General features: G+C 35.2%; 1 protein-coding gene across 1 annotated transcript; it reads right to left on the bottom strand.

The window, feature by feature from the left end:
- Nucleotides 1-5,671: 5,671 nt before the first annotated feature.
- Nucleotides 5,672-21,195, bottom strand: LOC141690869 (protein HESO1-like). The gene is made up of 7 exons (XM_074495626.1): nt 19,470-21,195; nt 18,837-19,001; nt 11,161-11,339; nt 10,983-11,078; nt 10,360-10,429; nt 8,772-8,828; nt 5,672-5,925 (listed from the first exon to the last, which is right to left on the bottom strand). Exons 1-7 carry the CDS (start codon nt 19,606-19,608, stop codon nt 5,672-5,674), a joined length of 960 nt encoding a protein of 319 aa, XP_074351727.1. The 5' UTR covers nt 19,609-21,195.
- Nucleotides 21,196-23,549: the final 2,354 nt, after the last annotated feature.

Consider the following 23,549-nt stretch of genomic DNA (forward strand, 5'->3'; position numbering starts at 1 on the left):
CATAGGAAAACTTGGAGGGAGCCCAATGCTTTGCCCAGAACTTTACTCATTCAAGAAAGGGGAATTACAATCCACAAATCACCTCATTGGTTGATGGAATTTAGAGATGATAAAGGAGTCAGAAGATTTTTCAGACTTGAAGACCAACTCAAGATTGCCAGCAATGAAACTCTCAAGGAAATGCAATCTAAGTTGGATATCAGTGATGAAGATGAAGCTGAATTCTACAGACAACTCCAACTCCAAATTGAGGAAAATGACAAAGGGCTAGGAAAGAAAACAAGGGAACAAAGAAGAAAAAGATGATTTGCTCAGACTAGAGGAGCACCCTTGGAAATTCTGTAAATCTTCAATTACCTCCTAGTACATACACTTTTGCAGCACTTTTAAATTTCTACTTAGTTTCAATTATATTTGTTAAGTGTTTTGTTATCATCAAGTTAACCCTGAATTTATGTCTACAATTCTTATAGACATAAATAGGGGGAGATTGTTAGGAATATATGTGCATTAGTTTAATGATATGTTTAACAAAACACTTAAGTAGAAGTTTAGTGTTTGTAGCCTCAACGGATAAGACCACTTTGGCTATCCGTTGATGGTGCAGCTTTACTTAGAAATAAGTCTAGTGTTGTAGCACATTTCATCTCTGTATTTAAGATATAATTCTTAGAAGTTGAGAGAAAATATAAGTCATGTTGACTACTAGAAGATATGCATAGGAAGGCCAATTGTAAATATTTCATGCCTTGTAATTTTGTATAAATGAAGTGGTATCAACGGATATCTTAAAGACCTTCAACGGATGAGAAACAAAGCTTCAACGGATGTCTCCAAAGTTTTAACGGATAGAGCTTCAACTGCTAACACATCAACGGATAAAGCCATCAACGGATGAAGGCTTCAACGGATGTTCTGTTAAATAACAGTTGATAAGTGGTAGTTGTAAAAGCAGACAGAGTCACATGGGTTGACAGAGATAACTGAAATATGGAAGCCTAATTTCAGGAACATCAGAAAAAGCAGCCGTTCTACTCTAGTACAAAGAGGCAATAGTCAACAAAGTACTTGAGTGATATGGAGAAGAAACAAGTAGAGAACTTATTTTATTATTGTATTTTTTCTTTGTCTTCACTTGTACACTTGGTGATATATAAACCAAGTAGCAGCTAGTAATTAGATAAGAATTTTTCCAGTCCTGTTTAGAAAAATCTTGAGAGAAAAATTATCTAGTTTGTACTAGGATGCAGCTGTGATCAACATCTTGAATCACAGATTTTCTGAAATACCATCTCTGGTGGAACAACAATCCACCAGAAAAGTTTTTAAGGTCTGTTGTGTTCTTTACATTAGTGCTTGAATATATATCTGTCTGTATTAGCTTAAAGCAATTCACACACTTGTTTATCTTGAACACAAAGCCTTTAAAACTGCTCAAAACTTGAAAAAGTTTTGAGATTTACATTCAACCCCCCCTTCTGTAAATCTCATTGTTAGTCCACTAGGAATAACAGTAATCAGTTACGCTGTATCTGTAGATCATACAGTTCTGTATCATTATCATAAAGAAGTTAAATATTATTCTTGTTGAGAACAAGTCTTTCCCAATCTTTCACTTAGCTTTCAAATTGATGTTATATCTGCTGCATTTTGTTTATTTTTCTTCAAGTGGATTGCCTTATGACATGTAAGTTGCGCCTTGAAGTTAATCTAGCCTAGTTTTATACTTCAGATTCGGAATATGACAGGAGACGAACAAGGAGATTGTGAAGATAAACAGCTATGATTTGTGTTGTACCACAGTCTCGAAAACTATTGCATAGACAATACTTGTACTGATACTAATCATTTACTTGGGTTATGAACTGGGATAAGGCCTAAGAAAATCATGAAAATGGAAAGGAAACAAATAACGGGCAGAAGATATACTGTATTGCATTTGATGCAGAAATTGGCATTTTACAAGTTCAGTAAAAAGTAAAAACAATTACTTGTTGGTTGTTCAGATATACACAGCTAGTTTCTGTATTATATCACTAACTTGTAACTAAACTATGATGAAGATGGAAGCTGCAATTCAATAGTTAGTTTTCTAACAACTTAGATGTACAAAATTACCGGGAAAGCTTTAAGATGATCGAGCTCTTGAAATGGGACTTAAAGCATACTAGGTGGCAGTACTATGCATAGACTTCATCCAAGGCTCGGCTCGGCTCGAGCATCAAAGCCAATGTCCTCGTCTTCATTGGACGATACGGTAAGAGCATCCGCAGCGGCAGAACCGCTTTTCTCAACTTCCAGACCCCACAAGTCAGCCACCACAAAAATTGGTCAATTACTTCCTTTTCACTCTTTCCAAAATAATATTAATATGTATTCATATTATAGGCCCCTTAACCTCTTATGATGAATATATATACCAAGGTGCATATTTCATATGCTTTTACATTACTTTTACATTTAAATAATATAAATAATGTTTATTTTTATTTTATTTTTGTACAACGGCAACTAAGATCGCGCCGCTGGTGCTCTAACAACCTCGTATGGATTTAGGCCCCTCCTACAGCCCCACAGATTATAACCTACGTAGCTTCATTAAAAAACGTGCAACTCCTTTATTGTGGCTCCCTTTTTATGGTATAAATATCAGTGCGTTAAGAAATCTGGTAAAACTGAACTCCGTCAAGAAAACAAGAGAGAGAGCCCCTTTATTGAGAACACGTAAAACATGACAGGGCTATTACAATGTGTCGTACCCAGTGTTCTAAAAAACGGGAATCGGAATTGTTCGGTAGAGGGATTTTCAGTGATTAATCGGATAATCGGTGATTAATCGGATGATTAATCGGAGTTATAATCGGAATAAATTTATTTAGTAAATAATAAAAAATAATTCTATTTAAATGTTATTACCCTTCCATAAGATTTATAAAACTAAAACCACATGTCATTAATTCAGTATTAATGTTTTAATAGTAAGATTTATAAATAAAAAAAAACTACTATCACGAGTCCATAAATGATATTTAAGTATTTATACTAATTATCTACTACTAACTACTATTACTTGATAATTAGAAATTACTATGTACAAATTCAAATCTTAAGATTTTAAATTACTACCTACTTGATATTTAAGTGATAACTATTGAATAAATTTAGAATACCAAAATTGCGAATATATTGAGTAAGCAAGTTGAGTATTGAGATTTGAGAATAATTCATTAGGGATTTGTATAGAGGATTTAGGGATTTGTATAGAGTCAAGATATTAATATATTATTATCATTATTAATTATTAAATGTTAATGATTATTTTAACAAAACTTTATTTTTTTAAAAAAATATTTTTTTTATTAATTTCAAACTTTGACCGATTCGGCCGATTTTTGACCCGATTCGGCCGATTTTTCCGAACTGCCCGACTTTTGACCAATTTTTCAAAAAACCGTACTTTGACCCCGATTAACGATTAATCGAGACAGGACCCGTCCAAACTCCGATTAATCGGTTAATCGGCCCGATTTTTAGAACACTGGTTGTACCCAAGAACGCTAAAAAATCTGCCAACAAGTCATTATTTAAATGTCAGAAAAACTAGAAATAAGCTATTATTCAAAAATCAGAGTTGATCCGTGAAATCTTCAATGCAGCAGCCAAAACAATGGTTTCCTTTCAGGACTATCTAGTACACCCCCCACCCACACCACTCACACAGTTTTTAAAAGGAAACTGTAGCACAATTGTACAGCTCTGTGTCCACGGACACTGAACAAGCAATCTTTCTCATAGACTAAAGAAAAAAAATCAATGTACAGCAAAATCTAGGCGAAAACTTGACGCAAAATGAGCACAAAAACAACTTCCTAATTTACAATTAAGGATGCCTTTAACTGTTGGGTTTTGACCTCCAAGTCTGTTGAATTCGATTGTAATTTGCTTGAACTGCTCTGTTAAAGTTTACGTGGTGGGGGCGGATGTCAGCCGCTGTGTTTTGATTTGATTGAACTGGTCTGTGCATGTTCGGATTGAGGTTAACCACTGTGTTTTGATTGATGGAACTGGTCTGTAAATGTTCGGATTGAGGTTAACCACTGTGTTTTGATTTGATGGAACTGGTCTGTGCATGTTCGATTGAGGTTAACCACTGTGTTTTGATTTGATGGAACGGGTCTGTGCATGTTCGGATTGAGGTTAACTACTGTGCTGCGAGAATGATGTGCCTGTAAAGGTGATGATAAAGCCCTGTCTATCTGTGGCTGATAGTTTCCAGGATTATTTGAATTTCTGGCTGGTGCTGATCTTGTCTCATATGATAATCGATCTCGCTTGATTAGCGCAGCAAGGAGAGTGCTCCGATTATGATTATGTGAGGTAAGTTTAAAGTAGGTTGTCCGAAAAGCATCTGCTATTCTTATTAGATGTTTGTCAATAACACTCCTTGCAGTATTAACAGGCTGCTCAAAAGGATCCTCAACCTAAGAATACATTATAAATAAAGTTAAATATGGAGGTTGGGATAGAATGTATTCAGCAGGTAAATAATTGATTCATTTAAGAAAGACATGCCATCAGTGTGTGTGGGAGAAAACGTCTGTAACAAAATCTGGAAGTAAAGGAATACCAGAAGGGGATGCATGGGGGGATGTAACATACATAAAGTGCATACGTTCTGGGTAGCCATGTCATGTTGCTCCCTATATCTTCCCACTGTCCAGAGTAAGGGCTAATGCCTTGGATTGAAGCCCTCGTATTAATGTCAGAAACTGCAAAAGACAACAAAAAGAAAGTATCATGCTCATAAGTCACAGATACCAGAATGCTAATATGCAAATTTCCAAGATTATCATCAGGGAAAATTAGTGGCTGGTGATATGGTGCAATTTCTAACTAAAAAGCAACATCAGTGCAATTTCCTGAGGTTCTCTCTCTATCTAATTTTTTTTTTTAGGTTGTAGTTCCAAACCACACCCAAGTTCCAAATCATATGATAGATAAGATAGTTTGCACTGCAAGTGAAGCGATATTTATCATGAAAAAATAATTAATCAATATAGATAACATAGATGACTCGTATATATCATAAACAAACACAACGTAGTACAACCTTACAAGCCACGATTAATCTATGAAGTAGGCATGTAAACTACAAGATTTAAACATCTTTCATGCTAAATACCAAAACCAAATCAAAACAAAAAAATCGAGGGAGTCCGAGTTATGCACAATTTATTATTGGTAGAACAGTACAATGAGTAAAGAGAATGAACCAAATATTTGTGAAATTCAAAATTCAGGAGCTGCAGAGACCGAACTATAACTATAAGTGACACACTTACAAAGTATAAACTTTTTAAATATTTGTGACAATCAAAATTCAGGAGCTGCAGAGACCGAACTATAAGTGACAAACTAACAAAGTATAACCTTTCTGAAGAAATGCACGAGCAATATAAATAATGGGTGCTTTTACGAGAATTTTAATCTGGCCAAGACTTCTTTTACTGATTAAAAATAATGGCAAAAACATGTCCAATATATAAATCTGCAACGGTATAGTTGAAAGTTCTGGAACTTGCTATGATATCCACTAAAAGGTTCATACTATTAACTAATATATATATATATATATGTGGTAATAAAGTGAATCTATATTTAAGCTATTATCTTAAGTACTGTTATATACATGTAAACCATAAATTGAATTGTGTTTGTCATTTTGGCAGGTCATAAATTCATAGTTGTCTAAATTATATGCCAAAATATGTTTGGAGATCAAAAAGATAAGTACCTTCGCGAAAAAAGAAATGAGCAGAGTAGATAAAGAACTTTCGTTTATCTGCCTAGACTTATCCAATCGAAACTTGTTTATGTTTGCAGCACATATTTCTTCAACATGTTTCTCAGCAACAGTTCTCAAACCTGTATAGAAACCATCATTATCTTATTCAGTGAAATCTATTTTCGAACTTGGAACTGCAAAATTCTAAAAGTGCTTTCACGTTTTCATGCAACCAGGATTCTATCTTACTTCATACCAAAAAAGATAATATATAAATTAAACCAACACTACTACAAATTTGAACTTAGGAGACACTACTTAAATAGCTCTTTTTTTTATGTGCTATGCAAGAAAGCAACTTACATAACGTTTTTCAAAAAAATGCTATGCAAGGTCATACCAAGTAAAATTAAAAATATACATAAATTAAAAATTAATACTAACATAGCGTTTATTTGGCAAGTGCTATGTAAGTTTTAAGTTGTATGGCGTTTGGGCAAGTGTTATATATGATAGTGTATGCTAAGTAATTAATTTTATTTTAATTTATTTTTAAATACCTAGTTAACGGTTTTAGAAGCGCTAGTGAAGTAAACGTATTGTAAGTTATCAAAAAGGAGTACTTTATTTCTTCAACACAATGCGTCTGTCCGTCCCCGCACTGATCGAGGCAATTCATAGAACCAGTCTGGGAAAATTGAGCAAGCACTTTGAACCTCCATCGGAAAGTTTTTCCGGATCTTCTCTGAGGTATGGTGTCTGGGTCTTTATCAATCACTCTGCCTTAAATTCGAACAAATTAATCAAACGAATTTCATAGAGCCAATCCTGACCATCATGTTAATCTTATACGATTTGTGAGTATCCTGCCTTCATATCACACTCATATCAATTCGTGAGTATTCAAATTATGGGTTTCCTAATTTAGGGTTTTCGATTAGGTTTTTTTAACTTGATGGATTTTTAATTTTAGAGGTTTTAATTAGGGGTTATTCTTCACTTGTTTTCCCTGTTTTAGTACTGCATCTGGCATGCTTAGTTAGAGGTTTATCTTTTGTGTTTAATTTAGTTGTTCATAATTAGACCAAATGAAGGTGCTTGATGCTGATATGAGCAACCCAACTTATATACCTGACATAACTATATTATCTCAGTTGCGATAATATGCACATCCTTATATTTATAGAATTGATCTTATCCCAGAAAGAGAGCTAATCCTGAACATTTTTTTGATTGTAGTCACTGTGTCTTCCTGGATTCCATGATACTTGGAATTAGCCATGTTATTCACATCAATTTTTCTAGATGTGAAAAGATATGATTGAAATTAGAGGTTTCACACATAAGTATAATTTATATTTACCATAATGACTTATTTACTTTGTAAGAGTTTGCAATTGAAAGATAATCTAAATTTGGTCCGGCCTTGATCAATGTTGTTAGTCACCCTAGTTTTTCTTATCTTCTTTGGAAAAATCAGAATATAAGTTTCAAAATTTCAGTAAATTTATTTGGTTAATGTTGAGTTTGATTGAGAATCTATAGATGTTATTCGTGTAGGTCGTTTCTCTATGTTCTTTAGAGTTTAAAAAAGCACAAAAGAGGGTAAAATTTCTGCAAAGAAATGATCAAAAGTCTTGTATTTTAAGATTTTGGAAATTTGACGCCCCAAGAGGGTGGCAAAGGTGTGGTTGAGGAATACTTGAAGAGGGGAGGACCTTCTGATAAAAAAAACACACTCTAAAATTTACCTATAATTTAAGTGAAGATCTTCTCTGATTTTCCAGTCCTGTCACAAAAATAGCAAGTTTTACTGACCATTTATATAAGTATAATATGTGTTTACCATAATTATTGCCAGTTTGGGAACCCCACTAAGAAATCTCAAAGATCATTTTTAGAATTCCAAAGTATAGTCTGGTTTATATTTGTAGCTTAAATACTGGGAAGTTGAAAGCTAGTGCGATTTTGGTAGCCTTATAGTAGAATTCAGAGAACAAGATACTCTCGAAAGCTCTAAACTCGATGTAAGTACGTAGTAGTAGTAGTAGTAGTTTAAAGCATGGACAACCAATATTGGTAAAGGTATGTTTTTATACTTCTGAAAATCATAGTAATACATACTATAGTCTATATATACCGATTGAGATATATTTGTCACTTTGACAGAGGCGTGTACATTTTCATGTTTATTTAAGTTTACTACGGTGTCATACCTAAGTTTTACATTTTCGTATTTCGCCTTGATAGCATTTTCTCCCTTTTATTATTCCATTACATCATTTCATTTATCTTTATAGTAGTGCTGGCATCTACGGTGAAGCCTAATAGTGCTAATCCAGAAATGGTTTATCACACTATTGACTTTAAACCGTGCAGAAGAGAGCTAGACCTTTATTGCCAAATGGTCTTGTCATTATTCTGCAAGGAACCTAGATTTCCATCCAGTGTAATAAACTTTTCTTCTTGGTTAGATTTAACTTAGTTTTTATACGAACTTAGAATTGAGGGAAATGCCTGATTTTTCTATCTTTTTATATTTCAGTCAGAACAAACAAAGGCTATACTATATTGTGGAAAGTAGGCAACTAGAACGTGTAAGTTTCTAAAAACTTTGAAGTTTATTACTGAATTAATACTATTCTTGATAAAAAATTTAGTTGATGTTGCAATGGGGATAACATTGAACCCTCACAATAATCCATAATTCCAATTTCTTAAAACTCTTATGAGAATTTAATGTATGTATCATTCTAAAGATCTTGAAATGAGCTAATCATATTTGCAGGGTGCAGACCGCATATGTATGATGCAAAAGAAAATGTGGCAGATGATTCAAATGGTACGTTTAGTTATTAATATTTCACGTGTCAATTTTGTCTTAACCAAGACTAAGCCTGCATTGATTGACTTGGTAATATTAAATGATGCAGACGCATTTTTTATTGATTCAGCCTTGCAACAATCCATGTTTATATTTACATACCATGGGTGCAGAGAATATATCTTCGATTAAGATGAAGCCAGCTGCAATTCATACAATCTACAGATACACATATGTATCAATTTTAAGAGTGGAAGATTGGCTGAGAATTTGATTACAGTTGGATGCTATATTGTTTCTCAAGAACAAATAGCTAAAGAAGTAGATTTTGATGTTTTACTGTAACATGCTGATATTTGAATTTTTTTGAAGTATGCTATTTTATTGTAACATTTTGATATCTGGAATTAATTTGGGTTATAGCGAAGCAATACGAGTTGCTAGTCTAATTTTTATATCGGAATTGGTTATAGCCTATTTATAACTGTAGTTGTGAAATGTTTTTGTAAAAATAATAGTGGCTGAAAAAACAATTAAACTGGGATTTTGAAAAAGTGCAATAGAAATATTTATTTTATTTAAATGGTGGACTACTTGCACAGCGATTTTAAAGAGCTACATAAGTAGGTAGAGTTTTCAATTTAATAGTCTTAGATAGTGTTTGAAGAAATGCTGATGTAGTGTTTCGCTTAGGTAGAACTTACTTGCATAGCTCTTTCAAGAAGTGTTATCTAAGTAATGAACTTGGATAGCACAAAAAAAAGTGTTATGTAACTGGATTTCACTTGCATAGCACTGGCTTACATAGTACTTGAAAGTGCTATGCAAGTTCAAAAATGAATATTATGCAAGTTAAAATGTGTAGTAGTGCAATAAATTAGAACCTTAATTAACTGACATAAATTTCAAACGATGATATTCCCTACCAAAACAGATGATTTTCAGATCGCATGATGTTAATCTTCCTACCAAAACAGATGATTTTCAGATTGCAGGATGTTAATCTCTGCACATATTTTTACATCATGCAATCATCATGAAATGCATGAAGTTTAAATCACAGTGATAAATCTCTAGGATTTTCAGTACATGTTTTAAATTAAACCCTATACATAAAATGACTAAATTTTTTGTACCCACATATGAAATATATATAGTGTTTGTACCCCTTACGTCTAAAAAAGATTACTGAATTAGCCTGCAATACGATCTCTGAGGACTTCAGCAATAGAAAGCCCAATTATATTTAAACAACTTGATTTACCATAGAGGGTACAATATATCCTGTATCTATATTGTGTAATTTTGGAATCAGATTTTTAGCCCCCAATTAGACTCTTAGCTTGACCCCATTAAATTAGGTTTTAACAGGCTAAGTTAGTAGTCAGTAGTCAGTACACTGTAAGCCGATGTACCATCACTTCACTTGTTGCCGTCAGTTTATATTCAGAACATACACCTTATAGTTATATATAACTAAACTAAACCAAGCAAACCCAGCATTTCCCACTCGAAACCAAAGATATGCACTACAACCACTACATATATATAGAGAGAGATGAGATATTCATATTTAAGAATTTGAATTAGGCAGGGGCAGGCACATAATACTCCAATGAGATATGTTCATCAATTGAGAGTGAGGCAGGAAAGTTTAGCTAGACTTGCATTTCAAATATAACAAGCAAAAATATAAAAAAAATGTAACTAAATGTTGTCCAATAATATATAAATTTATCATAAAGGGTACCTTTAAGGTCATCCGACAAATTTCCTGGATATATATCTTTAAGAGGAGGTAGAATTGCAGGTACGCATGTCTGTGCGAAATATTGGAGAATGGGATCAAGATAAACAATGTAGAAGTTCAGACTTTCATGTTATAATAAACATAATATTAAATTAGCCAAAAAAATTAAGCAACCAAGCTCTTATACTAAAATAACTTTTGTATAGACCAGAAGACATGTGGAAAATCCGTTATATACTAGAATCATCCAAAACAAATACAAGAGTCGAATTATAGATACTAATTAAGCAACCAAGCTCTTATACTAAAATAACATTTCTATAGACCAGAAGACATTTGGAAAATCAGTTATATACCAAAATCATCCAAAACAAACACAAGCATCAAATTATTCTAAGCTATTTATGCACAAGGCAAAATCCCTAAAAAAGGATACTAATTACATGATGCAAAAACAATTTGCTATGCTATGTTGTCTTCCCTTTATGCACGTTTTAATTATTTATGATGTCTTTTAATCATTACTTGTTATCCTTCTAAACTTTAAAAATAACTACTCACTTGATTGGAAACCATTTACAGTGCAGCAAATTTATTAACACAAATAGAAGATACTGATATACCTGAAAATGAAAGATAATCAGCAAACTGAGAGAATATGAATTCAAAGACCCAGACTTTGAATCATTGATATCATGTGCTTTGGCCCATTCCTTGACCTGTACATAAAAAAGGGTCAAAATGGTCCTTATACAGTTATACTTCCCAAGATAGCACTTATTCTTTGACATGGGGACATACTAGCAAAACCATATCACGAAAGCGTCCATCAATATCATTGATCCAGAACAGCAACTTGGACTTCATTTGACCGTTCAAATTATTGATGGAGATATCACAAGAGATATTTTGAAGGTTGTGCTCCAACTTTAAGATGGGTACTCTAGCATTACCAATATATTTGAGCTTACGCCACGTACCTGCAGAAAGTCCTAGTTATAATATTAAAACAGATGTGTCTAAGAATATCAAATTCAATAGTTCGTTTAATTAGCTCATGCAGAAAGTTGTGCCCAACTTTAAGATGGGATCAGTTAATTTCTTATCCATATCCAAGATCGTCCACAGTTCCTGATGATATATTAGTGTTAATTTCTTATGAGTGCATTCTGTGCACTGTAAAAACTTGAGCAATCATTCTTCCTCTACATGACAAGCAAAGGCTACATTCATATAATTCAAGGTTAATTGCACTTTGCACCCTCTTATTTTGTTTCAAAAACAAATGTGTATCAAGAGTATTGGAAACTCAGTTTGCACCCCTCTACTTCAACCCACCAAATCAGGAAGCACCCCTTTGACTGTTATAATTAAAAAAGTAAGGGGTAAAATGGGAATTTCAGTAAAATATTAACTAAACTAAATTTCTTATTTTTCAGATTATATTAAAAACTGAACTTTGTTATTATAGCTATAAAATAAGAACTTTAAAATTTTCGAATAATACTATTTAGTTGAGTTTCAAATTTTAGTTATAATAATAATGCCAAAAATTATATAATTTTACCAAAAGTAAATTCAAAATGACTTTTTATATTTTTTTAATTATATACTTAATTTAAATCTAATTGTTTCATTTTTAATTCTTTGACGTCATTATTATTTCATGTGCATTTAATAAAAATATTTTGGTCAATATTAATATTTAATATAAAAGAAATCATTTTTATAAATATTTTAACTTGTATTTGAAATTCTAACTAAAATTTATTTACATTTTAAAATGAAATTCCAGTTTTACCCCTTATCATTTTAATTATAATCTGCAAAAGGGTGCATACTGACTTAGCAAGTCGAAGTTGAGGGGTGCAAGTTGTATTTCTGAAAGTTCTGATACAAAATTGTTTTTTCAACTTTGTTTGAGGGTACAAAGTGCATTTAACTCTATAAATCAAGAATATAACATTTTTGTCATGAATTTCTCTAACAAATAAATGTTTCATTATATATTTATATTCTTAAGCTTATCACAAAACCATTTACTTTCTTTGCATGTATATGATCCATCTAGTTGTCCAAAGCCTGTCCTACAATCTTTATAGGAAATCTGTATTCCAAATATCTCCATCATTCTTCGTCATACATTTATCTAGCAGAAATGGTTGGTTCGGTCCGTTCAGAAAATGCTGCTCCGCTAAATATTTTGGTGGTTGTTTGCGATATTTTAAAAAACTTTGGCATTTCCAAGTATTAGCAGCATCTATGAATTGAACACATCAAAGCAACCATCCTCGTGTAGTATTAATGACAAAGAATGACTAAAATATGCAAAATACACATTGCCAATAGACAATATTCAAAAAAAGGCATCATACACAGTGCAGGGAACCCACATAAGGCACCTGTGCTGTTAACTTATTCAAGGAAAAATACCAAGGACAAGAAAAGAGAAACAGAGCAAGACCAGGGCAGTTTGGTAATTTAAAAGACAGGGGCAGTTTGGTAACTCCAGCGGGGAGTAGATAGAATCAGAATTGTGATTACTTATTCGGGGGAAGAGGAAAATTAGGGTTATGTGGAGTTTTATTACAGTGCTTATGTAGGAGAGACCAATCATCTCGAACGATTAGCGAGGCTCTATTGTTCTTGTCGATAATAGGAGTCATATCTTGTTCATTTTCCTGTTAAACATTATTATTATTATCTAGTATCGAAGTTATATACCTGTGCAACTATTTAAGTAGTAGAAGTGAGTTTGATTCACAGCAAAATCTGGTATCAGAGCAGTAGATCGATGGTGCCAAAGGATACAAAACAACGTTTGGATGAGCTGGAACAAGGGGTTACATCCATACACAACACGATCCGTACAACCGTGGCTGAAGAAGTGTCGGCGGCGTTAAAAGCTGCAGTGGCAGCGATGGAACAAGCACTGGCAAATAGGTTTCTATCTTGTATGGAAGAGACACTGAAGAGGCAGGAGAATAAGCTGGAAGAGGCTACAATTCGTTTGGAGGGACGAATTAGCCACTCTAGAGAACACCAGGAGTCTTTAATTACATCAATAAAGGAGAATCAAGTGAAATTTCAAAGAGAGATGCAGTCTACTATAACTGGGCTTCAGTCGACGCACATGGGTCTGTCAAAGAATTTAGAGAAGAGCATCAATCAGGTTGGGTTACAGGGTTCTGTAAAAAATGGGGGCTTAGCAGTGGGGGAAAGCAGTAATTCGAGTGGGACGCCTATTGGGGAAGAGGGACATGGAGGCGTCGGGTAGGGTGGAGGACCTGGTGGAGGAATGGGTTTTAATGGAGGTTTTGCAGGGGGGTCAAATTGGAGGTTCAAACGGTTAGACTTACCCCTATTTGATGGTACCAACCCGGATGGTTGGATATTGCGGGCAGAGCGGTATTTCAACTTCTACCGCCTAAGTGAAGAAGAGAAGATAGAAGCCACAGTGGTAGCATTGGAGGGGCAAGCCTTAATTTGGTTCCAGTGGGAACACCGTAGAAGGCCAATTGAACGCTGGGAACAAGTGAAATTGCTTCTCCGACGTCAATTCAGGTCAGTGGCAACTGGAACGCTGCAGGAACAATGGTTGGGACACAACCAAACAGGTACAGTTTCTGAGTACAAATTAAAATTTATAGAGTTACTTGCACCCTTAGAGAATGTATCGGAGGAGTTGGCGTTAGGTCAGTTTCTTAATGGGCTAAAAAGTGAGATACGGGCTGAGGTTCGCTTGTTAGGACCTGTATCCGTAGACCATGCGATGGAATTGGCCTTAATGGTGGAGGATAAGATAAGGCTGGGGACAAGTCATAAGGCAGAGTGGCGAATGGGGTCCAGTGCAAGTAGCAGGAGTAGTGGAAGTGGGCAGTCCAGCTTTGCGAACCAAAGCAATCAATCTACTTACTCTTCCCCCAACAGATTCAATACGAGTTATGCAGCCTCCACGGTAACAACTGGCAGTAGTCCGTTACCAGTAGCAAAACCTCTCGGTGAAATAAGGAGATTAAGTGAGAAGGAGTTGCAGTTGAAGAGGGAAAAGGGGCTATGCTACCGTTGTGATGATAAATGGTCAATTGGACATCGGTGTCGTCGCAAAGAATTGAGTGTACTCCTCACACAAGAAGAGGAAGATGAAGAAGGGGAACTTAGTCCAGGGAGTGAGTTGCAAGAGGAGTTGGGAGAATTACCCACGGACACAACCCATGCAGAGATCTCATTAAACTCCGTAATGGGGCTTACAAGCCCTAAGACCTTCAAGCTGGAAGGAACAATCAATGACCAGAAGGTTGTAGTGATGGTTGATCCAGGTGCGACTCATAATTTTTTATCTAAGGAAGCTATTGCGAGACTAGGGGTTAGGGTATCGCCTTCCACGTCATTTGGCGTATCGTTGGGGACAGGGGAGGAGGTGCAAGGTAAGGGAATCTGCTTGGGGGTAGTACTGGAGTTACAGGGGGCTAATATAATTGAGGATTTCTTGCCGCTTCCCTTAGGCAACTCGGACGTAATATTAAGAGTACAATGGTTAGAAAAATTAGCCACAACTACCATCAATTGGAAGCAACAAACGATCAAATTTCAGGTTGGGAAAGATGTAATCACTCTTAAAGGGGATCCGTCACTAGGGCGTACAGGGGTATCATTAAAAGCTATGATATGACACTTAAGAAAAGGAGGTTCAGGGTATTTGGTGGAGTTAAACGTGTTAGAACAGACAGGAGCTGGTAGGAACAGCGAGGGGGAAAATAGAAACACACCAGAATTTTTGAGACCAATACTAGAGAAATACAATGAAGTTTTTCATATGCCAGCAGGTTTACCGCCCGTGAGGCCACAGGAACACAAGATTATGTTGCGGGAGGGGGCAAACCCTGTTAGTGTCCGTCCATATCGTTACCCCCACAACCAAAAAGAGGAAATCGAGAAGCTAATTCGAGATATGCTGGCTGCACAAATTATACAAGTGTCGAGTAGCCCATTTTCCAGCCCTGTCCTTTTAGTAAAAAAAAAAGACGGATCATGGCGATTTTGTGTTGATTACCGTGCCTTAAATAAGGTAACCGTTCCAGATAAATACCCTATTCCCGCAATTGATGAACTTCTTGATGAGCTTTTTGGGGCAGGAATTTATTCAAAGTTAGATTTGAAATCGGGGTACCATCAAGTGAGGGTGTGCATGGAGGATGTACCAAAAACGGCTTTTCGGACTCACGAAGGCCATTACGAATTTTTGGTAATGTCGTTTGGCCTTACAAATGCCTCGACCACGTTTCAAAGCATTATGAATGATATATTCCGTCCATGCCTTCGGAAATTCGTCCTCGTATTTTTCAACGATATTTTGGTATATAGTGCGAATGAGGAAGAACATGCGGGCCATGTGCAGCAGGTCCTGGAATTGTTAGCGCGACATAAATTGTATGCCAATGAGAAAAAATGTGAATTCGGGAGGCATAAGATCTCTTATTTGGGGCATGTTATTTCCGTAGAAGGAGTGGCAGTAGACCCAACTAAAGTGCAGGCTATGACTAAATGGCCAGTACCCCAAAACATCAAGGCATTACGGGGATTCTTGGGCCTAACCGGGTACTATAGAAAATTCATAAAAAGCTATGCCCGAATTGCATTCCCTCTAACCGGACAGCTAAAGAAAGATTGCTTTGCGTGGAATTCAGCAGCAAACCAAGCTTTTCAGGACTTAAAGAAAGCTATGACAACGGCCCCGGTTTTAGTCATGCCAAATTTTAAGTTACCCTTCATTTTGGAGACGGACGCATCAGGGGTTGGTTTAAGGGCGGTGTTAATGCAAAATAACCACCCTATTGCATTTTTTAGTAAAGTTCTTGGACCTCGGGCCCGAATGAAATCAGTGTATGAAAAAGAGTTGATGGCGATTGTTTTGTCTGTTCAGAAGTGGCGTCACTACCTCCTGGGAAATAAATTTGAGATCCGCACTGATCAACAAAGCCTAAAGTACATCATGGGGCAGCGGGAAGTGGGAGCAGACTACCAAAGCTGGATTTGCAAGCTAATGGGGTATAATTTTACTATTCATTATAAACCAGGCCCAACAAACAGGGTGGCTGATGCGTTATCTCGTGAATTTGTTGGCACATCAACTTTGAATTCTCTGGTAACTATAAGTGGTGTGGATTGGGCAGATTTACATCAGCAGCTTCAGGTTGATCCTTTCATACAGAAATTGCAGAGAGAATTAAAGGCTGGAAACATGCCCATGCAGGGCTACACTTTGGACAAGGATGTGGTACGATACAAGGGAAGATTAGTCTTACCTTCCAAGTCTACTCTAGTGATTAAATTGTTGCATGAATACCACGATTCGGCACTTGGGGGCCATGCGGGTGAGTTCAAAACCTACAAGCGGCTGTCCAGTGAATGGTTTTGGGTAGGTATGCGACAGGCAGTATCAAAATATGTCCAAATGTGTGTTATATGTCAGAAAAACAAATACTCCACCCTACGACCAGCCGGCCTCCTCCAACAACTTCCAATCCCAACTAAAGTTTGGGAAGATGTGTCTCTTGATTTTATTGAGGGCCTGCCCCGTTCCAATGGGTTTAACACGGTGCTGGTAGTCGTTGATCGTCTCACAAAGTACAGTCATTTTTTGGGTTTGAGCCACCCATTCTCTGCTGTTACAGTTGCAAATCTGTTTATCAAAGAGATAGTGCGTTTGCACGGGTTTCCCTCCACTATAGTCTCAGATCGTGACCGTATCTTCATGAGCCTCTTTTGGAAAGAGTTATTCAAAATGCAAGGCACCTTATTACGGCACAGCTCAGCTTACCACCCCCAGTCGGACGGTCAAACAGAGGTAGTTAATAAAACACTAGAAGGGTATCTTAGGTGTTTCATGAATGGCCAGCCCCGAACATGGAGTACTTGGCTGCCATTGGCTGAATATTGTTATAACACATTTGTTCATGCCTCGACTAAACACTCACCCTTTCAAGCTCTCTACGGACGTGAACCTCCACGTCTCATTCGTTTTGAACAAGGGGGCACAACTGTAGCCACGTTAGAAGAGTTGATGATAGAAAGGGATGCGCTTTTAGATGACTTGAAGGCCCATCTTCTCCGGGCCCAGCAGTACATGAAGTCTTATGAAGATGCTAAACGCTGACACTTAGAATTTCAGGTGGGGGAGGCTGTCTATATCAAACTTCAGCCATATCGACAATCGTCATTGGCTACCAGGCGCAATGAGAAGCTCTCTCCTCGTTTCTATGGTCCTTTTGTCATAGCCGAGCGAGTGGGAAAGGTTGCGTACAAACTCGAGTTGCCACCAACTTCCAGGATTCACAACGTATTTCACATATCTCAGTTAAAGCGTGCTATTGGTTCAGTCATGGCAAACCCCACTATTCCTCCTCAGTTGTCTGCAGATGTGGTGCTCAATGTGGAGCCAGAATTAGTGTGAGATGTCCGCACCCAAAACCATGGAGGACAAGCTGTGACTCAAGTATTATTGAAGTGGAAAGTATTGCCTAGTTGGGAAGCTACTTGGGAGGACTTCTTGAATGTTGACATCCATTTTCCTCAGTTCCACCTTGGGGACAAGGTGGCTTTTTGGGCCCAGGGTAATGCAGGGAACCCACATAAGGCACCTGTGCTGTTAACTTATTCAAGGAAAAATACCAAGGACAAGAAAAGAGAAACAGAGCAAGACCAGGGCGGTTTGGTAATTTAAAAGACAGGGGCAGTTTGGTAACTCCAGCGGGGAGTAGATAGAATCAGAATTGTGATTACTTATTCGGGGGAAGAGGAAAATTAGGGTTATGTGGAGTATTATTACAGTGCTTATGTAGGAGAGACCAATCCTCTCGAACGATTGGCGAGGCTCTATTGTTCTTGTCGATAATAGGAGTCATATCTTGTTCATTTTCCTGTTAAACATTATTATTATCTAGTATCGAAGTTATATACCTGTGCAACTATTTAAGTAGTAGAAGTGAGTTTGATTCACAGCACACAGCAACAAAGTATATGGTTTTGTGATCATGTGAAGAAAATGAGACAGGTTACAGGTATCTAGAAGATAAATCATGAGAAAGATGCAATCATGTTTTTAAGCTTAGTGTGCATGTCCATAAAGTAAATATGCCTTTCGTTGGCATGTTGAAGAAGGATGATTTCTTATGTTTTTTCACCTTCCAGGATAGCACTGAGTCACTTGCAAAAAAATTACTTGAACCAACACAAGGAAGCGATAATTAGGCAAGTTACACCAATAAATATAGATTATATGCTCTAAAATGCAAAAATCAGTAGACTCCACAGATACAACATTTTCCAAATCATATTGTGAAACATCACAAGGCAACCAGAATTACATATATGTAAATAGTATCAAGATCTATTATTTCCAAACCATATTGTAAAACATTGCGAGGCAACCACAATTACATATATATAAATAGTATCAAGATCTTGAAAGGGATTACCTTTACTTCTAAGAGCTTTCAGAACATCTCTTAACAAGTTTTGCTTTTGCTTCTTAGCCGTATTCGAAATATATGAATTAGTTAATATTTCTATTGATATATCCAAATCTCCCCACCTTGTGAAGAGATTAGATACAAATGATCCAAACGGCTCCACCGTTGCACCTGTTTACAGAGTTCAAACGTGAGTTGGTCATATTGCCATTTCCAATAAAAAAGAGCTACTCCATTCAAAAAATTAAGAAACTGCAGTAACTAAGTATTATCAATGAACATCTCAAATTTACATCCAACTTCGTATGGCCTTCATTAATTCATCTCTGTTTTGGGGGATATGCCATTATCACCAGTGGAAATGTCAATTAAGTCATCTTACATAAGGATCTCAATGTAACATGTGAGCAATATAATAAGAATGAACATAAAGTGACATATCTGCTTTATTTAGTTTGATCTTGCAATTATGATACTAAGTAATATTTTCTCCAAAATCAGTTCTCACTATGGGGAAGCATTGGAACAAGAAGGTACATCATAAGCCAGGAAACGTGGATGTACATAATAAGTTAGGGAGAAAGCATGTACATAAAAAGAAAGGGGGTAAGGATGTGCATAATCAGCCGGGGAGCTTACCTCTAAGAATTTCGACAGTCTGAACAGCAGCTCGAATGTCTTCAATAATATGAAATCTTATTCCCCAATCGTCCCTCGTAGGATTGATCAGCAGAAGAATATCCCTCAGAGTATGCTCCACTAGACCGTAGAAACTCATTGGGTGATACTACAGAAGCAATTAAATACTATATGACGAAGATGACAATGTCGTGAAGAAAAGGCTCTGCATACACCAAAAAATAAGGATAATATTATACATAGCAAGAAATGCAAATTTCATTAAATAATTTTTAAATTATGTTCAAATGTAGATTACTGTTTTAATATATATATATATATAAAAACAGGTTTTAAGGAAGAAATAAACAATCTAATTTCCTTCTCTTGGTAGAACAGGCATTATTAGCCTATATCAGAAAGTATAACATGATTTGTTTTTTCAAACAGAATTAAACCAAGTTCACTGGTTTGGGCACTTTTCAGATCAAAACAGACCAATTATGAATGTCAAGCCAAACTACTTGGCTGGTTTGGTATAGTAGGGTCGACAAGTTCGGTACATAGTGCCTGAATCGAGCACAAGAGTCCCAACTTCATAAAACTTCAAAAAAAAAGCAAGTGAAGAACAATCACATTGACAATGTATTATACCAAAAGTTACAGATTTTCGTACTGAAAACATATGTATTAAAACAACATTAACTAAAACAGCACAAAAAAGATATATCAAGAATTATTCAAGATGCATCAAACATTAGCAGAAGATTAGATGCAGCAAACCCGCCTTATTACCAAACTAAAACCGACTAATAGCACTCTCAAACTCAATGACCAGGAGCATTGTTATGCAAGCAAAACCAATACGTTGCAAATGCCAAACAGTTTCTTAACTCCGTAGGTAACAACAAGATTATAATTCAGATGCTAGGTTGCCAAACACCGCGGCTATTATGTAAATTACAATAACGATAATTGTGCGACAGCTAGACCTAAATTGTATCTATCATGAGAAGCGATTAGAATATACAACTATTCTCAATTCACATATACTAGATCAAACCAAAACTTTGCACGAAAGAATCCAATTAGATTATATACCTTTAGTCCTAGATACGAACTAATACATTAATTGTTAATCATTTCCGGTCTCCATGACATCATTTAAATCAACAAGATAATCCGAATACAAAATTCTTAAGCGCTACAAATTCCGACACAAATACAGAATTCTGACCCCAACTTAGCACCTTCCATATGCATACATTACACTCTACACTTACCACTAAATTAGAACTCCGCTAGTTCCGAATCCTATTTGTCAACAAATTTTAATCTCTGATATTCTTATACAATCCACGCATACAATAATAACCTCGTAAATCAGCCAAAGCTCGAAAACAAGAAATTACAAGTCAACCGTCCTACTAAAACCAAGGCAGCTTCTTAACATCGAAATTCATCGAAAGCACACAGACATTTCAAAGCGTTTAACTAACCAAAATCATTATAACAGCCTCAAAACCTTATTATATCAAAACAATTAATCGCCAGGTCAGCACCACTACTTAAGCACTGTTTTTACGAAACAAATACAATATAATTCTAGTAAAAAAAACAATATTCATGTAATTAAGCTGAACTTAATAAAATTACAATAGGCAGTTCTATGAAACATATAAACAATCAAGTCAAGGTAATATTAGAACATGAAATTAACATAGAGGAGTAAATGAGAGTATCGAGTATAAACCTCAGCCAAATCAACGGAGGCTGTGAAGTGTGAGTAATTGAGTCAACAAATGTAATCCCAGGCCTTATTAACTTTAAGCGCGTGTTGTGTCTTGCTAAAATTATTATTATTATTATTATTATTATTATTATTAGGTACGGCCCGCGATGCACGAGTTTTTATTAATATTTATATATTTTTAATTTTATTTCATATAATTTTATTAAAATTCTATATAAATAATTAAATATTAAATAATGATTATATAATTATAATTTCAAGTTACGTTCAAATAGTATATGACTAATGAGATCTTCTTCATAAATAATAATATAAATATTTGTTGTTGGTGAGTAAGATTCGAATCCGAAAACTTATATGTATCTTTATAAATAATATACATGTTTGTTGCTAACGGGATTCGAACCTGAGAATTTATATGTATTTTTAAAAATAATAATTTAAATATTTGTTGTTTACGGGATTCGAACCTGAGAACTTGTGGACTGTATTTTTTTAGTATGTGGATCTAACGACTCTGATTATTTGATGAAGAAGATCTGACGGTCGTGATGTAAAGAAATAACCAAAATGAGGGTCAACCAAACTACAAATTATACCTCATTTCGATTATTATACTATATAGTGAAAGGAATATGTCCCAAGTCCAATCATGTATTAGGATTTAGCAATAACTTTTATGTAATCTATTTTGATTTCATTGATATTAATAAAAGACTTGTTTTGTTTTTATTACGGGCTCTATCTATTTAAGTGTTTAAATAAGATATACCATAGTTTAGAGTAAAGCTTTTATGGATTATGATGAGATCATAATAATGAGACCTAAAAGATGATAACTCTAAACTTAAATAGTTCCTGATCATATGATTACTAACTGGTAATTAATAATCCGCAAAGATCGGTACATACTATGCTTACTTCATTATGAAGGATGTCTGTTCTCATAGACATTTGTGTGGTGACACTATAGCTAGTATGTAGGTGATTATTATAGAATAAGTTCACTGAACATGACTCGCACAGCTGAACAACTGATGGAGTTCACTCACGTGTCAGCAGTTGTTCACATAGTGATAGTTGTACAAGTATCCTTAGACTTGAGGTCATCATAGTCATCTTGTGTACACGGAACTATGCTTTGGTTTAGTTCTTAGCTCCAGGGACAATTATTAGGGCTCTACTGGGTATAGGAATTTGTACACGAAGATAGTGTATGATCAATAAAGGATCTACCCCTTCCAGTGAAGGAAGAAAATGTTCAAGGCTGATCCACTTATGCTAGTTCAGGAATCTCTGGCCAGAGTGAATGAAATTAGAAAGGAGTTTATAATTTACATAGAATTAAGCATAGTAAATGGTAAGCAAGTGATTAAATTAGATAGGCTTGACACGAGATCCATGCCTTGTATTTAATCGGGACATTGTAGGGTAGAAGGAGTTTATTGTACGGTAACTATTCACTGAATAGGTTCTTGGTATTCTAAGCAGTGAATTCGTATTATCCGGATAGTCGCGATATGCTGAGAAGTATCCCTCACGATGTAGAATAAATGTGATTAATTAATTAATCATATTTAATAAATTAGAGAATTTATATAAATAATGATAAAATAGTTTTATTATTATTTATTTCTACTACCGGCTTAATATTGAACCTACAGGGTCACACCATAAAAAGAGAATGATCTAATGGTGGAGGAATTAATTAATAATGGCTAATAATTATTTATTTATGAAATAAATAATTAATTGGCAAATTTAATAATTGATTAAATGATATTTAATTGATTATAAATTAATTAAGAAAAGTTCTTAATATTATTAATTAAGAATTTAATTTTTAGAAATTAAATCAAGAGAGAGGATTATTTCTAAAGTGTTTAGAAAAAGGATTAATAATTAAAAGGTGTTTTAATTATTAATGATAATAATAAATGGGATAATAATAATAATATTTATGGAAAAATTTCAGCTGAAAATTTTGTCTATAAATATACTATTATAAACCCTATTTTAATTCTAACCCCAAATTTTATAAAAACCTAATTCTCTCCACCTCCTCCTCCTCCTTAACGTCGTTTTCTTGGTGGATACCGGTGGAGTGCTTCACGTTTGAGGAGCAGCTGCTAAGGATCTTCGATCGTTGCTCTTGGATCGCATATTAAAGGTTAGTAATCGAACCCTATGTTTTTACCACAATTTATATGCTATTATTTGGATTTTATATATGTAAAAGTGTTTTACCATGCCTCCGCTGCGATTAAAATCCAACAATGGTATCAGAGCATAGGTTGTATGCATATAGATCTGTGGTAAAAAATTCAGAATTTTATGTGCTTGTATGA

The sequence above is a fragment of the Apium graveolens genome, chromosome 10 (assembly GCF_009905375.1).
Source record: "Apium graveolens cultivar Ventura chromosome 10, ASM990537v1, whole genome shotgun sequence".
In the NCBI taxonomy this organism is placed as follows: Eukaryota; Viridiplantae; Streptophyta; class Magnoliopsida; order Apiales; family Apiaceae; genus Apium; species Apium graveolens.

Excerpts from the sequence above, each read along its gene's own strand:
- LOC141690869 (XM_074495626.1), bottom strand. The coding sequence starts at position 19,608 with ATGAGTTTCTACGGTCTAGTGGAGCATACTCTGAGGGATATTCTTCTG. Across the intron at positions 8,829-10,359 it reads TTTGTCGGATGACCTTAAAG|ATTGTATGAATTGCAGCTGG; the intron begins GTACCCTTTATG and ends GTGTATCTGTAG. Across the intron at positions 5,926-8,771 it reads ATATATTCTCTGCACCCATG|GTTTGAGAACTGTTGCTGAG; the intron begins GTATGTAAATAT and ends GTTTCTATACAG.